Source organism: Limulus polyphemus, unplaced genomic scaffold (genome assembly GCF_000517525.1).
Source record: "Limulus polyphemus unplaced genomic scaffold, Limulus_polyphemus-2.1.2 Scaffold3672, whole genome shotgun sequence".
Taxonomy (NCBI): Eukaryota; Metazoa; Arthropoda; class Merostomata; order Xiphosura; family Limulidae; genus Limulus; species Limulus polyphemus.
The window spans coordinates 89,815-107,089 of record NW_013669282.1 but is presented as its reverse complement, the minus strand read 5'-3'; the positions used below and the strand labels follow the sequence as shown (position 1 = coordinate 107,089).

At 32.6% G+C, this 17,275-nt stretch overlaps 1 protein-coding gene across 2 annotated transcripts in view; it reads right to left on the bottom strand.

Moving 5' to 3' along the window:
• Window positions 1-1,778: 1,778 nt before the first annotated feature.
• The window catches only part of LOC106469824 (sodium/potassium-transporting ATPase subunit alpha-like), a 90,570-nt gene continuing 75,073 nt past the window's right edge, over window positions 1,779-17,275 (bottom strand). For both annotated transcript variants that reach the window (XM_022398387.1, XM_022398386.1), the window contains exons 19-21: window positions 11,834-12,008; window positions 2,002-2,132; window positions 1,779-1,884 (exon numbers count right to left, since the gene is read on the bottom strand). In XM_022398387.1, the coding sequence (XP_022254095.1) occupies window positions 1,779-1,884; window positions 2,002-2,132; window positions 11,834-12,008 (412 nt within the window). The remainder of the gene's footprint in view (window positions 1,885-2,001; window positions 2,133-11,833; window positions 12,009-17,275) is intronic.

Sequence of the window (17,275 nt, the reverse complement as noted above, 5' to 3'; positions counted from 1 at the left end):
ATATATATATATACACACACACACACACACACACACACACACACACACATACATATACATATATCAATTTTAATTAACACTTACTCAAAATCTTTTTTTTGTTTTTAACAACTCTTTCTTGTCCAATGTAGGATAAATGTTCAACTACGGAGTTATATACTACACATTGAACAATAAAAGCTACATGATTAACATTACTGTTAGAAAAAAAGTGCCCTTCTAAATGAAATAAGAAATCCCTCACAAGAAATACTATTTAAATCACTGTGCATAATATGAAAGTTCTTATTACAACTGTTAGTCTAAAACAGTTACACAAATATGGACACTAATCTTACATTTCTACAAATATCTTATACATATAAAACACAAAAGGAAAGACACAAATGGGCACTAATTGTACATTTCACTACTCTTACTATCCCAAAATATTTTAAGCCTCAATACCCTTAATTAATTACAAACAAGCTTTAAAAATTGTTCAGAAACCCAGTCACTTTACCACGAGCAAATTGACTATACATAATCAATGCTTCAGAATTTCACATAAAAAGGGTAACAAAAAGTCAATATATTAGTTATGTACACAATTTATAGTTTAAAATATCTTGAATGCAAAAGGTTGATAGATGCCAAGTCTCAAAGTGCTTACAATATACAACATAAAAGTTTTTGTTACTCAGTTCAAGTTTCAGTAGTATCTTTTTGTGAAAGTGCTATAATCAAAGTTAATGTTTTAATTGTTAAATATGCTTCTAATCCTCAGATTACTTTGTATGTACTTAAAAGTGGTATGTAGTTTAGTTGCTGAATGATTAGGTGTCTCAGTCATAACATTTTGTATTTTAAGAAACAACAGTAATGTTGGTTTTATTCATAAAACAACTTCCAATAAAAGTATATTCTGTAAAATAGAAAAGAAACAATGCAAAATGATTTTTATATGATATGGACCTTAAATTATGAAAAATAATTATTTGAGTCAAATTTTCTCCCACTTACTTAAGCTATGAGAAAAGGTACATCGAACAACAACAACAACACAATGCTTTCCACTTAAATAAATCTTAAAATATTTCAAAGCCATAATTTCACAAAATTAACCATAAAAAGGAAGCCTTTATATTAACTATAAGCTTTAATAGACACCATATTTTACAATAATAAAACTTAAAGCTAAGTAATTATTAAAGCATCATAAACATCAAGTAGGTAACTTATCAAGTCCATGCAATCAGACACTTGATAATATGTAGAACTAAAAGGGCACTCAGTAGAGCATATACCTTTGTCACACAGCATTGATGATGCTTGGCTCTCAAAGAAATACAAAAATGTGTCTGTATGTCCGTCATTATCAATGAACACAGACAATTTTTGGCAGAACAATGAGGAATAATATTGTATATATGTCCATCAAGTTTCATCAAAATCCAATCATTTTTGACTGAGCTTTTGAGCAAATATAGCATGAAAAGTTGGTCCTATGTTAACAGATAGGGATTTTAGGGTTTTTCTTGACCTTTGACCCTCAAAAAACTAATCACTTTTAAGTTGGGTTATAGTTCAAATGTATACCAACTTTCATCTAAATCCATTCAGACATTTGAGAAATCTTGTTGACAAACACACACACAAGTGAAAATATAACCTCCATCCACCTTCAGAGACAGAGGTAATAACAACTACACAGAAAACACTGTATACAGAATTAAAACTAGGTATTAGTGAAATATTTCTATATCTACTAAGTAAAAGCAATAACAAATACAGTAAACTCACTTTAGTGGGTACATCCGAAGACCTTTGTCCATTCCTGGACAGTAAGAGAGGAAGGCAGCTAAGGCAGTCTCAAAGAATAGACCAAAGTTCAAAGCATGATTTCTGAAAGTATAGTTTACAAAAAAGGATCATAAATAGTAAAAAGAGAATATCAATATCAATTAATAATTCTTAAAAAAAAATATATTGTTACTTTTCTTTAAAGAAAACTGTACTCACTTCATCCCTTGGTGAAGAACAGAATTACGGCGAGTCTTACAAATGATCAAATCAGCCCACTGAACAATCACGATGGATACAAAAAATGCTGTGTGGCAGGTGTATTCCAGAATCTTACGATCATAGTATGTCTACAAAATGAGGAAATTGTATACATTATAACATTTTACAATCACAGTACACTATGCAATAGTATAGCTTTCTGGTGTGTAAGAAAATGTTTCATTTGCAAAGGTAGGAGACTTTTTTAAATATTAGCAAATTGTAATTTAAAAAGATTTTCAGCAATATAAAACTAGCTTGAGTAGCAAGACTCAAAACAATTTTTCTTAACCATAAAAATCATTCACTTTACTTAACATTTTATTTTCCTATAGACAGTTAGATTACAAACATCTTGTGCTCAAGAACTTAGCTATATATTTTAGTACATTTTATTGAAAACTATGACAAAAGGATATCTTGTTGACCTATCAATGTGTCTGTAAAGATAAAAATTGTTTGTTTGTTTGCAGAGCATAAAGCTACGTAATGGGCTATCTGTGCTGTGCTCCCCATGGGTATCAAAACCGGATTTCTGGCATTACAAGTCCACAGACTTACTACTGTGCTACTGAGGAACAAGATACAAGAACAAATGGCTGTAATAAAAATATATTATTATAACACGTAGCATGTATTCAATTGAATTTAACTGATATATACAGATTAGCTTAATCACATTCACTATGTCAAGGTTATGACCAACTCTGTATACTAATAATGTCTATGAAATTACAAAGCTCTGTAAATATGTTTGTACCAAATCAGACCTTTTCCTGAAAACCTTGCTTACCTATCCTAGACTATTATTTTTTTGTAAATGGGTATCTAGAAGATGTAGTTAGCTAGTACTGAAAAAGAATTATAACAATAGTGAACAAAATGAGTATAAAATGCAAATATTATGGAATTGCTCCTTTCTTTCTTTCAAACTGTCAACACATGAGTATACTCTGGTGCAACATCAAGACTGTCTGTCATCCAATAGACTGTGACAAACTGAAGAGTATTCTCCTGTGTTGACAGTTTGCACTGAAACTAGCTGTCATCCAACAGATTGTGCCACATTTGCATATTACCTATAAAAATATAGACAATCATACTATTCTTAGCAGTGGTGTAATAAATGCCATTCATAGCTTCAGGGACAGAAATGACACAAGAAAAACACTGATATGTATATTATTGAAGCTGTATGGGATTATATTGAAACAGAAAAGGTGAAACAGCAATTAAATAACTTGGTTAAATTGTGTGGGAGAAATGCATTGTACAACTTATTTATTCTTCTTCATGGAATATGCCGATCAGTTTAGTAAAGTAGGGTGGGCATTAATTTGGTGAACTTCAAACTATGTCATTCAGTTCAAAATGATGACTGAGACAATATTGTATATGACTACTATAAACAGTATTGGTTTTGTCCCATAGTCTTACCATTCTCACCATTAAATATAAAAAAACATGATGCAGAACACTATCAATTCCTTTAACAATCTTAATACCTCAATGAAATTCCCTCCAACTTTTTTTTCAAGAGAAAACAGTTTCAGAGATCTTAACCTAACCTTGTATGAAAACCTTTCCATCCAAGGTATCATCCAAACAGCCCTCCTCTGAACTCTTTTCAACAATTCAATATTCTTCCTAAGGTAAGAAGCCCATGACTGAAAACAGTACGCCAGATGTGACCTAACCAATGACCTATACAATAACATTATAACCTTTTTGGACTTGTATTCAACATTTCTGTAGATACAATCTAAAATCCTATTTGTCTTGCCACTAACAACAACACATTGCTTGTATGACTTAGGAGACTGAACAAGCAGAATCCCTAAATCCTTTTGTTCCATAACAATGTCAAAGTTTATTCCCATCAAAATTTTACTTGTAATTCAAATTGTTATAACCTACATACATTACTTTGCATTTATTATAAATGGAAGCTATCAGCAATTTATTTGCCCAACTCAACAAATAATATAGATCCTTTTGTGAAGCAGCAGTATGCTACTCACAACCAGTAACACCCAAAACTGTCTCCAGCATGCCAAACACCTCAAAAGTCCAACACCAGCTTTATTTATCAATCCGCCTCCAGCCAGACCTCACCCAAAAAAACCTGTCTTAGCCACCAGCACTAAACATATTAGCCAACCCCCAGTCATCATAGTGGAAGGTATTTCAGCCACATTCAGACAGCCTCAGATTGCTACTAAGCTTGTCCATCACTTCCCAATAGTCAATTTCACCAATGTATGCCATCTATTATAGGAATGTATTTGTATTAAGTGTGCTCTTCCCCAAAAGTATACCAAGCTGGCCTGTTTTCAAAGGAACCAGGCTAAATATCCATATTACTGGTGACTCTCATTAAAAAAAATAATTGTAATGTATGGAGTACCCATTAATACCATTGATGACAAGATTTAGGCTGAGCTGTTAAATCCATGGTTTGCATCTTCTTCAGGGTATCCTCCACATTGGATTGGGAGTAGTCCCCTAGTAATCCAGATGTAATGTGGAAAAAGCTAACACCATGCAAGCCTAAGTCGTGCAGGTTTGGCCACAACAGGGTTGTTTGCACTGCACAAGTCAAGTGAGCCTGATGCTTCAGACACCACCTAGTAGAAAGGTCCTCCAAACAACAGGAGGAGACTTGTTGTGTCCATTATGGAAGACCCCACACTACCTTCTACAAAGGAGATACCCCCCATTACCACAAAGTCACAAGTGCTAATAACAGGTTTCCTTCAATCAGGGGTTCTACATCCACCTGGTATCACTCAGCTCATCACAGAATAATACCCAGCAAAACCTAAACCTCAGAAAAACTAATTTTATGTCCACAATCCAGACTCTGCAAGAAACCAAACATCCACCCAAGCAAGAGGAACCACCATGCAAAACCTATGCAGACAACAAGCCCTTCCAGTAGTTTACAAGCATAAAATAGAAGCTATGGTAACCTTGTTCACCAAAAAAAAACACAAACATTATGAAGTCTCTTAAATCAGGTGTGTACTGCAGCACAATACCACCCGAACCTAAAGAACTCAGACCCAACAGCCCTCTGCAACTACATCATGCAAAAATATAATGAGAATAGGTGTTACCACAATAAAGTACGTTTTCTTTCTTTCTTCTTTTTTACATGTTAATATCTACAACAGTTTAAGCTATGAAAAATATGAACTAACAGATCTGTGGCTGCAAACTAATACAGATATTTATTTAACAATGAAACTTTTAAATTCTTCCTTCAATCGTCATATAGACAATCGTATGTTTCTTCTGTACAGGAAAAATAGCAACTTCTGTTCCTAGACAACTCCACTTCCACTTCAAATGAATTTATTTTATCCAACCTGCATGTTCCGAACTTTCCAGTTATCACTATTTTAGCATTTATTTTCCCTAAAACTAAACCTGATATTGTTTTCATTCAAGCAGTCTTAAACTTTAATCCTTACATAATTATTCAAGGTGATTTGAACTATAAAACATCAAATAAAGAGAATGGAATCACTCTTCTCCTTATAAATAGCAACAACCACTATTACATTAAGGATAATACCCACATTCACACTAATGGGTCACAATACATCTTGAACCTGGCAATTGTAGCCCTTTCCTTTAATACTAATTTCATCTCAAATTCCCATGCTCATGAAAACACTTAGGGTAACCACAATCTCATTTCTTTCCATTCATCTCTAAACAGTATACATAATAACTGTGTTCAAGATTGAAGAATACAAGATTTTTTATAAAGAAGGTTGAAAACTATTACACAATAAATTAGATAACCTCCTATCTAGCATACAATCTTTCATTTTCTAACCACAAGACTTAGAAAATTAATTTGCCAAAACATCTCGTGCTATACCTAAAACCAAAGAAAGTACAGTAATATTGAAAACCACTAGACATAACATTAATGCCTGGAAACTAACAGTGAAAATACACACAGTAATCTGTGAGATATGCTGTCAACTTGCAAATCTGTGCAATTCCTCAAACAACAACTCTAAAAATCAAATCCAGAAGCTCATTGATAAGTAACAGCCATGAAATTGGGAAAAATTTTGTATTTCCATTCATAAAGCAACACCTGGCCTCACTTTTCTGATATAAATTTAAAACTATTTGTAGAAATAACAATGAAAATAGTAATATTTCACATAATGACTCACTGTTGCTATGTACAGCAAAAAAGCTAACCTTCATTAACCCTAACCTCCCTAACCTAGACATACTTAACATTAATTATGACTTTGTTAACACTTATATAACTTCCAATAACACGGACTATATCCCAAAATTTACCACAATATTATCCAACCAAATTTCCAATTTCTCCTATGACAATATAAAAAGACTTATTTCAGAAAAAAAGATACACATTAAGCATTTAAAAAGTTCAGCCCCTGGCAAAGACTGAATAAGCAACCTCACCTTTAACAACAATTCTGACTATCTAATATTTCACTTATTTAACCTCTCTCTTCCTTCTAGCTATTATCATACCCACTGGAAATCAGCTTTTATAACTAATTCCCAAGAAAGGACCCAAAACCTTCAAACCCAAATGATTTTCATCCTTTAAACTTACTTAACTGTATTGGGAAACTTCTAAGAATATTATCAGCACTACACTGCTGTGGTATCTAGAACACAACAGCCTTATTTTAAACATGGTCCATAAACACAGAAAAACTGCAGGAAATTTAGATTAACTGAAATCGTTTTTCATGGTTTCAATTGTAATCATGCCACAATCACTAATTTCTTAGATGTCATAAATGCTTCTGGCTCTTTATAGCATAACAGACTCAAATTCCAGTTAAAATCTTACAACATACCACTCATGTTTCTAAGATAGATCACACGTCTCCTCACTTGTAGCTAACAGAGTTTGGAGTTTTCTTAAAATTAATAAGAGGCAGTTTGTTCTCAAGCCTTCTAAAATTCAGGTAATCATTTTTCATAAAATATTAGACAAGAAATTACCCAGACTGAAAAACTTGATCTAATGCTATATGACACACACCCATCACCTTCCTAAAGAAAATTTTCTTGGTATTACTTTCAATAATAAGTTAATTTACCTGGAAGTCACAATTTATTGAAATAAGTGTAAAAACAAATCACCCCCAACATATAGAACATTGTGTTCATGGCTGAAAACTTCCATTCTCCTACATATGTAGGAAGTTTTCATTAGACCATTAATAGAATACATTGTATGATAACTTAATATGTCTGAAAGTGTCTTCCACAAACTACAAACACTTCAAATATATATAGCTCTACATCTCAATACCTATATTCCTGTGTGTCATGTGAAAGTTTTGAATATCCCAACAGTTTAGAACAGACTCATCAAATTAGCTTCTAGGTTCTACAAAACATCTCAGAAAAAAAATCTTCACTCAGCACAGTTTTCTACCAAAACAGTCACGCTCTCCTCATGGCAAAAATATACCTTCCATTTCCAATTCATAAATAACCATTAATACCTAACTACCTGGCATGTTAACATTTCTAGGTTGCATTATACTGCATGTGATTTTCATTCTTCATTTAAGTGAATGGATAGGTAGTTTTTGTTCAGGGTCTGAACAATTGCACACAGAAGTTGAAGGTGGAGTGAGTGGATAAATCAATCATCCAATCACTATTCCACACAGCCAAAGTCTTGGGAAGGAAAGAGCAGTCAATCAACCTGTTCCTGCAAAAAAGAATGCGGATGGGGTCTAGGACAAACATGTCAGATGTCGCATCTTAAGAGAAATACAATACATAGAACAGGATAAGGGGGGACAAAATACTATAATAAAAAAAACAACAGCCGTGTATCCACTGATTATAGAAATGAACAGACTGTTCCCAAAGGCCAGCTGAAAAAAGAAATTGTGAAGAAGTGGCAGATGATCAGGTGGAAGGGAGTGATGGATGGCCAACAAGAGTAAGCAAGAAAACAGGCTATTCTTTGTGAAAAACTTGCCCATCTTGCAAGATACTAGACAAAAGTCACTTGTGAAGATGAAGGTATACAATGATGAAAGATGGACATCCTATGCTGATTTAAAAGGGACCTCCAAAATGGAAACTGCAACTGTGCTGGTAATGAAGAGCAATGACAATAATTTAGCATGAAGTGCTACAAAACAGAGACAGCACCCTGGAAAGAAAATGAGAGAAAGACAGGCATACAAGAAAGAGAATGGACCAATCTTGACTCGTAGTATTTACAGCAAGGGCTGAAGAACCTGGATCTGATGCTAAAGAGTGAAAACTTGGTGTTGAGGAAAGTCTCAAAAGCATCAACTAGAGGATTATGAAATTGAGAATAAATCTTTTGAAATCCCAGAGAATGGAAGAACCACTGTGTGGAAAGGATCTGGTGGTGGCAGGACAGTCAATCACTAAGTGTAAAGCTCCAAAGACAAGGAAGGCTGTCAAGTTATTGTAGTGATCATGGCTTTAAAAGAGGAGCTTTAGAGCAAGATAGCAAAAGTTGAGAGTGAGTACTTCCCTGTCAACAATGGAGTTGTCTGAATGGATCACAATACGATGCCGAGACAGACATGACAAAAGCTGGTGGCGGGCTCATTGAATTACCAGCACATAGAGGACATTGATGTGCAAAAACCACTCCTCTGAACACCAAACACTAGTAACTGTAAAGGTGTTAATAACTGCAGCCCTCATACAAGGAGGCTTTTGTAAACAGGTAGAAGTCCAAGTAAGATGGGTAAACAGGGAAGCCCAGGATCATGTGTAATTGATCAAGCCACGATGACAGCAAAAAATGTAGATATGGAGGGAAAGAAATCAGTGGGTGACTGAACATATTCCACTGATGTACCAGAGGCTACTAAAAGGGGAAAAAATGGCAAGTACTTCAGAAAGGTAGTGACCCTATAAAGAGACAGACTTCTTGAGTATGGAGAAAAGGAGAGGTGAGAGCCTTGGAAATCAGAAGCTCCTTATTTCAGAGTTGTGAAGAAGAGTGTTGAACCCACCTAGTATACGAGTTGATAAAGACTCTCAAATGAATCAGATACTGAATGGGAGTCAATATAGACAAAACTCCTGATCAATCAACCAACCAATACAAGCAGATGCTTGAAGCACAAGGGACACCACAGCAAGGATGGGGCTATTAGGAGCTAATCATCCACATACTTGTGGAAAAGCAGACCTAGCATCTTCCATGAAAAAGCCCTCAGAACTTAGTTGAAAACAGATGAGGCTTGAGCCCTGAAAGACAGATAAAGACCGTAATAGAGCATATATGTAACCAAAGGGTTTTCTGTAATACGAGTCCATGGATGTGCAAAGTGTAATAATCAAGCTCTCACATCATGGTTGAGGTGTGACCCTCTGAACAAGTTATCCCTGAGCTCTTTGAGGGCTGACTTGTTGAGAGAAGTAATACCAGAAGAGGGCCACAAAATGAGCAGCAGGATAGAAAATAGGACCCAGTGAGGCTTATGAGGTTAAGAAACCTGCTGGGTTCACTTAGACCTAGATAAAGGGGAACCAGAGTAAGCAGAGAAAACTGCTGATAAGCTGTCTCAGCTTGAGTTTCTAAAGGATGAGGAATTATCCGAACAATGTTTTTAGAATGAAGGGCATCAAATGAAGCCCCAGAGATGAGACTGAGAGAGTATTAACTCCATAAAGTATGGCATTTCAACCAAGCAAATCCCAGAAAGAAAGAAAGAAAGAAAACAAAATAATTGAGCAACTACTGAAGAAGAAATTGAGGCAACTTGGAGGTGGGTGTGGCCTTCTACAGTAAAGGTGTTGGAGGTTGCAATGCCATACCCCAGGAACAAGTAACAAAAATAGATAGCTGAAAAGTTGAACAAGCAAAAGAAGAAGAAGATCAGTAGGAGAAGATGAAAATCCCCAAGATGAAAGAAAAGATTCAAGGGATAGGAGCTATAAGAAATTGGAAGAATCCAGACCATAGACCACAGAGGAGTTTTGAGATTGGGGAGAATGTGGCAATTAAGATTCAACATGAAAGAATTTACATCAATGCAAAACTAGTAAGACAGGAAAAAAACAAATCCTAGTTTTGAGGTGGATACCCGAGTTATCACAGTGGGAAAGGACAAAAGTGAGGTTACTTGATCCTTGTCAGGGATAGAACAACCAGAACCAAATACAGACTACAGAGAAAAGCTGGTCAAAATTGTACAAAGACATAGCAAGCTCAGCAGAAGCAACAAAATCAAGAGTCCTGGATCCAAGATGAAGAATTTAGAATAGAACTAATCACTTAAAGTACAATGATGGTACCATTGCTTGCTGTCAAAGTACCTCAAGTTGCCATTGAGGTAGAATAAGACAACTCCTGAAAAGGTGTGTTTGGACCTTGGGAGGCATCAGAGACATGGATCTGAGAATTCTTATTCAATAATACTCATGAAACTGATTGAATGAAATTATCAGTAATTACAAAAGGCTTATTCCCTTTGTCACTCTGTTGAGAATGCTTTCACACTCTTTTTTTGGTAAAGCTCAACAATGGTGTATATGTTGAATGCTCAATATTTATGTCAATTTGTTAAATGTTTATTACTACCAAATATCTTTTATTCTTTGCACAACTGAAAGAGTTAAAAAATTGTGTAGGTGTTTGAAACGTTTTAAGAGGTAAATAAATGTTAATAAATATTCTTTTGGTATCTTAACACGTTTAACTAATTGGCCTAAAAACAAAGTAAATAAACATTTATTACTACCAAATATCTTTATCCTTTGTACAGTCGAAAGACTTGAAAATTTGTGTTGGAATATCTGCACTATGTTTTCTACTTCTTGACCTAGAATACAGTGAAAAGGCTCAAGAGTACTATTCCTATCTCTTTCAGAGTGCACACGTACTTTTGTTGATGATAATGTCATTTTTCTGCATAGATTTCATTAAAAACGTGGTGATTAAAGAATTACTTCCAACTGATGAACTAAGTGAAGAGTAGATGCATCTTGGAGGTACAGACAAATACATTTTAGTTAAATTATATAATTTTCGTTTACTCAACAATGGTTTTCTATCACTTTTGACGGGCTTTTATACTAGTTATTATAATATTTTTGTCACTGCACTTGTTTTTTTACTCATTTACACACACATACACAACTGAAAGTATTTTCAATTTAAAAATTAAGGCACAGCCCAAAGACACTTTGTTTGACTAAAGGTCTAAGAAAATAATATGTCTAAGCAGTGTAGTGCCAATGAAAACATGAGCTTTTTGTTTATACAAAGTGTTCAAGAAGGATTTGTTACTCTTTTACTGATGGAGGGGTATAGTCTAATGCTGATTGCATCATAGATTACTGTAGTTCACATTATTACATGTAAGGATGAACAGCTTAGCACATACACAAAATAGTTTTGGCAGTAATTTTGTGGCACTAGCTATTTGTATCATGGAGAGGTGAGATAAGTAGTTTGAATAACTCATGTAAGAAACTTCAAAAAAATTATATCTAGGCATGTGTAATTTCTCAAATATTATTTATGAAGAGATGTTAACTGTTGATTATATAAATTCTGAAAAAAAAACAAAAAACGTTAGACTTAGATATTCACAAAATCTAGTAATCAAAGAGAAAAACATAATGTGTATATATACCCCTTTTAACTGAATATTTCAATTTCTTGAAATAAGACTATCAAGTAAAAGAATTTTTTAAATTCATGGATTTTCTTTAATTTAATTACCAGTGATGTGATGTAAATCCCTATATCAGTACCTACCCATTCCTGGTTGTAAGAGTCTTTCAGATCATTGATGGCTTTTGAATCCCAGTGTTTACGAATACCAAGTAGTTTATTTGGCCAGAATCCATTTTCTGCCATAATGACAAAATAAACAAAAAATCCTGCTGCAGCCTGGATCATACCAATCTGTCCATAGGCTATAGAGATCAACCTATGACAAAATGAAATTTTATCATTAAACACTTCTTACCACTCCTAACAGCACAAACTACACCATATACAATTATTACTATTTTCACTCTGATAATTACATATTATTGCACAGTCATTTCATGGGTGACAATCAACAAAACTTCTAAACAAAGTTAAACCAAGTATAAGATGAGCTGAAATAATTTTATTTTTCTGCTGATCAACTGAGCAAGTAAAATTCACATATACGATTTGCAAATTCTAACTTTACAGCTATGTAAAAATCATGTTAAAGTTCATAATTATCTTAATACCTTATTAGTTAAGTAATAAAAGAATCAAGCATAAAACCTTTTTACAAGACTAAGTTTCATATTCCATGTCATTCAAGAATAATGCAAATAAATAGTGACACACTATACTGCTTATCAAACAAGCACTTACGAATTTTTACACAGAGAATTTGACATCAAGTTTTTTATGGGGAGGGGGCATCTTTTCCATCTGTATAATAGATAATGCTATCTAAACAAGCAAACTTAGACAACCATAATGAGAAGATTATGTGTACTTGTAATACTGTCTTATATGGTACAACTTTCTGTATGTGTAAAAAATGTTGGATATACTTGTTCATAGAACTTACTTGCACACACAGGTTGAGATGCATTTTTATATCAGTCAGTCATTGTATACACTGTTCATTTTTAATATAAAGTAATAATGTTACTGTTAAAAACTTACGTTTTCTTGTTGCACCATGAGATGACTACATACTTGTGTAAATGATCATGCAAATATCAAAACACATATATTGAGTGTATGGGAAATATATGTATCATTTAACATTACACTTTGTCTATTTCACGAGAACTCATGGTTATCAGACCACTTCAACCTACTGAGAAAGCTTTCTACATTAAAGTTTTAGAAAAGTTTGTTCTTGGTAAGTATTAAAAATGTAAAGCAAGAATTTTTTTTAAAAATGGTTGTCCACAAAGCTTGATTTTTTCAAGATTTCACTGTTTGGAGATTTTATTCAATATATGTATTATTGTTGACTAACTAAAAAATATATTTATATATATATTTATTAAGATATAAGTGCAGGAACAGCATGGGAAAATTAAAACATGAATAAACGGTTAAAATCACTAACAGCAAAAATTTTTTTTGAATGTGATAAAATATTGGTCAATTGTTGTTTAATGACAATAATGGCCACATACAATAATTTTTTTTCCCTTTAATAATTATAATCATTCTCTTGCATTCTCAGAAATGTTCTGTTACTGTAATAATTTTCCACATGTACGGCACTACTACTCTTACCCAACCATGTGCACAATATGACTCTCATTCTTTATTTATTATGTTGTGCATGGGTTACAGCTAGTGTTCTACCAAAAATAGTTATTTCGTTTTCTGTTGTGTTAAATGTATGAGCTGTATGATATTTCAATCAACCGTTTTTACATTTGTTTATATGTTTTATATTTTAACTGACTGTAAATATCTCAGGATTTGGGATTTTCATTGAATGACAAATACAATTTAGATTCATTTAAATATTTAATTTTTTCAAATTTGAAAATGAAATTGTATATTCTTTGGTAACTTTCCTTAACTTCAAATAGCAATTCAGAAAACATCACTCTGAAGGGAGTGGTGTATTTGTTAAGCCCAGGCTATTAAATGGATGGAATCCTTGTGGAGAAATTTTTATAAAATTGTTTTTCATTTACGTTTTCTTACCAAACCTATTAAGTTTCTAGTTATTGCATGTTATTTACTTTCTTAAAAAACTAACAAATAAGATATAGACATAAAAACACAACATTTTTTACTTACTTTAGACTTGAGCATGGTTTAACAAGCCTGTTTTTTTATCACTAAGTTCATTGTCCACAAATAATTCACATAGCTTTCAAGTATGCATTTTAGAACACAAAAAATACTTCAGACACTAAATCAGAACATTCAGAAATTACTATAATTTATCTAGCTTTCTAAATAGCCTATAAATTAGTGACAAAATTTCATTACTTCTTAGAACAATGTCAGATTAAGCATATCAAGCTCTCATGATGAAAATATTGGTTTTTAAAATAAAACAATAATCTGATCTACACAGTGTACAAGTTCCTTTTTCTATTAATTATAAGCATGTCTGATAGCAATGTCAGCAAGAATTAAAGACACTTTTAAAATACAAAGGCTATGGGAGGAGTCAATTTAGGTTGAACAAATAGTGACATAACAGTAAAGCAAGAAGAGGTTGAAGTTTTATATTCTGATTTGCCTATATTTATAGCATGTTTCTAATTGGTTGAACAATATGAAGCTCTTGTAAGGAAAATGAATAAATCTATAAATGGAAAGTTACATAGATAATATAAAAATTTGAATTTTAAAGTACATTTTGATGGTAAGCTTATTAACATCCACTGACAATAAACTAGTTTAATTAAATTCTGAATGTAATTCTGTAAAAAGATCATGAAAATGTGCACTTTGACCTGTTCATATCATTAGGTAATACACACTTTCTAAATTGTATCTAGTTTCTTCTTAAAAAAACTAATATAATTCAACAATTTGTTGTGAAACAATCTATTCAAATGCTTCCTTTTATCTCAAAACTAAATATATTTTTATTATTGATAAAAAAGTTTATTTCATATAATCTAGTCAGTTTTAACTTTTTTGATTTTCATTAATATAGATCTATTCTGCCACTTATTAATCATAAAAACTGCCAAACATTTATCGATGACCAATGAACTCACCTTCCAAAATGGCATCATCATTGTTTTTTTTATACATATATATCACACAGCAACATAATGGGCTACCTGCACTCTTTCCATTGCGGAGAATCAAACCCCAGATTGTAATATTGTAAACTTACTGCTTACTTACTGGGGGTGGCATCACCATGTTTTTCAGGCATTACATCATGATTTTTGACAATAATATTCTTGGTCAAGATCAATTTGTATCTAATGAATAATTCATTTTCAAAAAAATAGTAAGTTGTTTAATTTGTGCATGTTGTTTCTATACAATTGATAAACTTTACAATACATTCAATGAAAAAAGGATCTATATCATCCACGTAATTTGCTGTTGCTTACCATACTCACTAAACCTACCTAATGTCTTATCATAGAAAAGTACTCCTTTTATATAATTTAAGACAGAAACAAACTCAAAAATAAAAAGAATATCAAAAACTCTAAAAAATTCCCAGATCTGTATTTTGTTCCTATGTATTTTAAACTTTGCATTAGGATTCCTTCTTTAATCCCTCGGGAGCTTCAGGCAGCTATTATAGACAAACCACATATTATTATTAAAGCTACTTTATTTGCTCTGTAATGATTTAGATAGGTTTAAAACTCTTCTATCAAACTGTTTTTAACTGTCGACTCTGGCTATTTTCAAAGCTGAGCTTCATTAGTAATAATTCAGACTGTATTGTAAAATGGTGACAACAAAGAACTGTATTAATAAAACCATCATCAAAGAAGGAAAATGCCTTGAAAAACAATCATTATATTACTAAACAAATGTAAAATGTTTACATAATTTCAAACATTCTCAATTCCTATATTGGAAAAGTTGTTTTTTTTCTATTTAAGTGTTATCCTACTTATTTTGTATTATTATATAATATTCATAATGAATCACATAAAACTTTTTCTTCTCATGTTGTTTTCAATCCTTAATCCTTGAAAACAATATGTGAAGAAAAAGAATACAAAGTTTTATACACACATACAATATACCTTGGGTAATGACTAATTACAATTAAAAGGGACATTTATGTATTACTTTAAGGGATTCTTTTTATCTCCAGGTATTTGTTTAAAGGTTTTTATCTACTTCAATAATGTGGTATTGAAATTTGTTTGCTAGGTGTTGCGTCTGTTTGACATGATCTTCATAATAAATAGGAATTGTAAACTCTATGTGTACCCCCACACCTGATTCAACTTATGTGGTAAGGTTTCTTACAGTATAACTCTTTCTCTCTGTTTATTCTGAATATTATTTTATTACACATGTTCTCTTTAAGTGATTGTGATTGTAAACTTTCGTTAATTTGGCTAGGTTTTATTTATTGGGTCTGGGATTTACAGTTTAGTTCATTATCAAAAAGATCAAGTCTCTTTCATATCGAGAGGGTACATAGGATCCAGTGATGAACTCTGGCTTAACTGACACAAGTGGATCAGAATGGTGACATTTCTCCTTAGACATGATGTCAATCCATAACAGGTCAACCCTATCAGGCAGCTGGTTAAACTGAAACAATTGGGTTAAAGTGTCTTGTGCAAGAACACAACAGCACGACATGAGCAAGCCTCAAATTCACAAACATCCAACTATGGGAAGTATGAAGCCATTAAGCTGCACAGCTCCACAGTTCATAACAACACTGTTTTAGTGCACTTCCTGTAGTGAAGTTAGTAGGTAAAGTACATCATGTTATACATAGGGTTCCCACACTTTCAGCAGAAAAAAATCAAAAATAATTTCTGAATATTTTCGTGAAATTCAAAGATTATATCAGTTTTTCTTACAATTTCTATCATAAAGATGTTAATCAATGATTATAACATTGTATTGAAAATAAAGACTATTTCTAATTGGCTTCCCTCTATCATCAAGTAATATATATTTTTTGTTTCTAGGTGGTAAAACCTTTATCTGAGCCCTTTGTTAACAATAATTGAATTTATACACTCTTTAATGAAAGAGACATAGTTTAATTATTTGAAAAACTTCAAAATATATTTATTAGTTTATATGAAAATCTAATATTTCAACCAATGGCTTTCTAGCCTCTTGTCCTCCCACATTTGATAGGGGATTCTGGCACGTATCATCAAATGCTCCTCTAAATGTTTGCTCTTCAATGGACTTTAATCCCAGGAAAGAGAGAAAAATATACATATTTAACATTTTCAAATTTTTTACAACCAAATGATTTGTAAAAATTAGTTTCTGAATTGTCTAGTTATGAACTTTATTAGCACTTCAAACACAAGTTATAAGTTGTCTTGTGAACATGGTGTTGATTTCTTTATTTTGAAATGACTATGCCGTGACAAGTTCTATTAACTCTTTGAATTCGGGCTTGGTTCTTGGGACCGACCTCGTAACCATTTTGTGCTTGTTATAGTTTTCATTCTATAACTTTTAAATCAATAAGCGAATGTTAAGAAAATTTAGCACTTTATCAGTAAACATTACAATGCTTTCATATGAAAAATACCT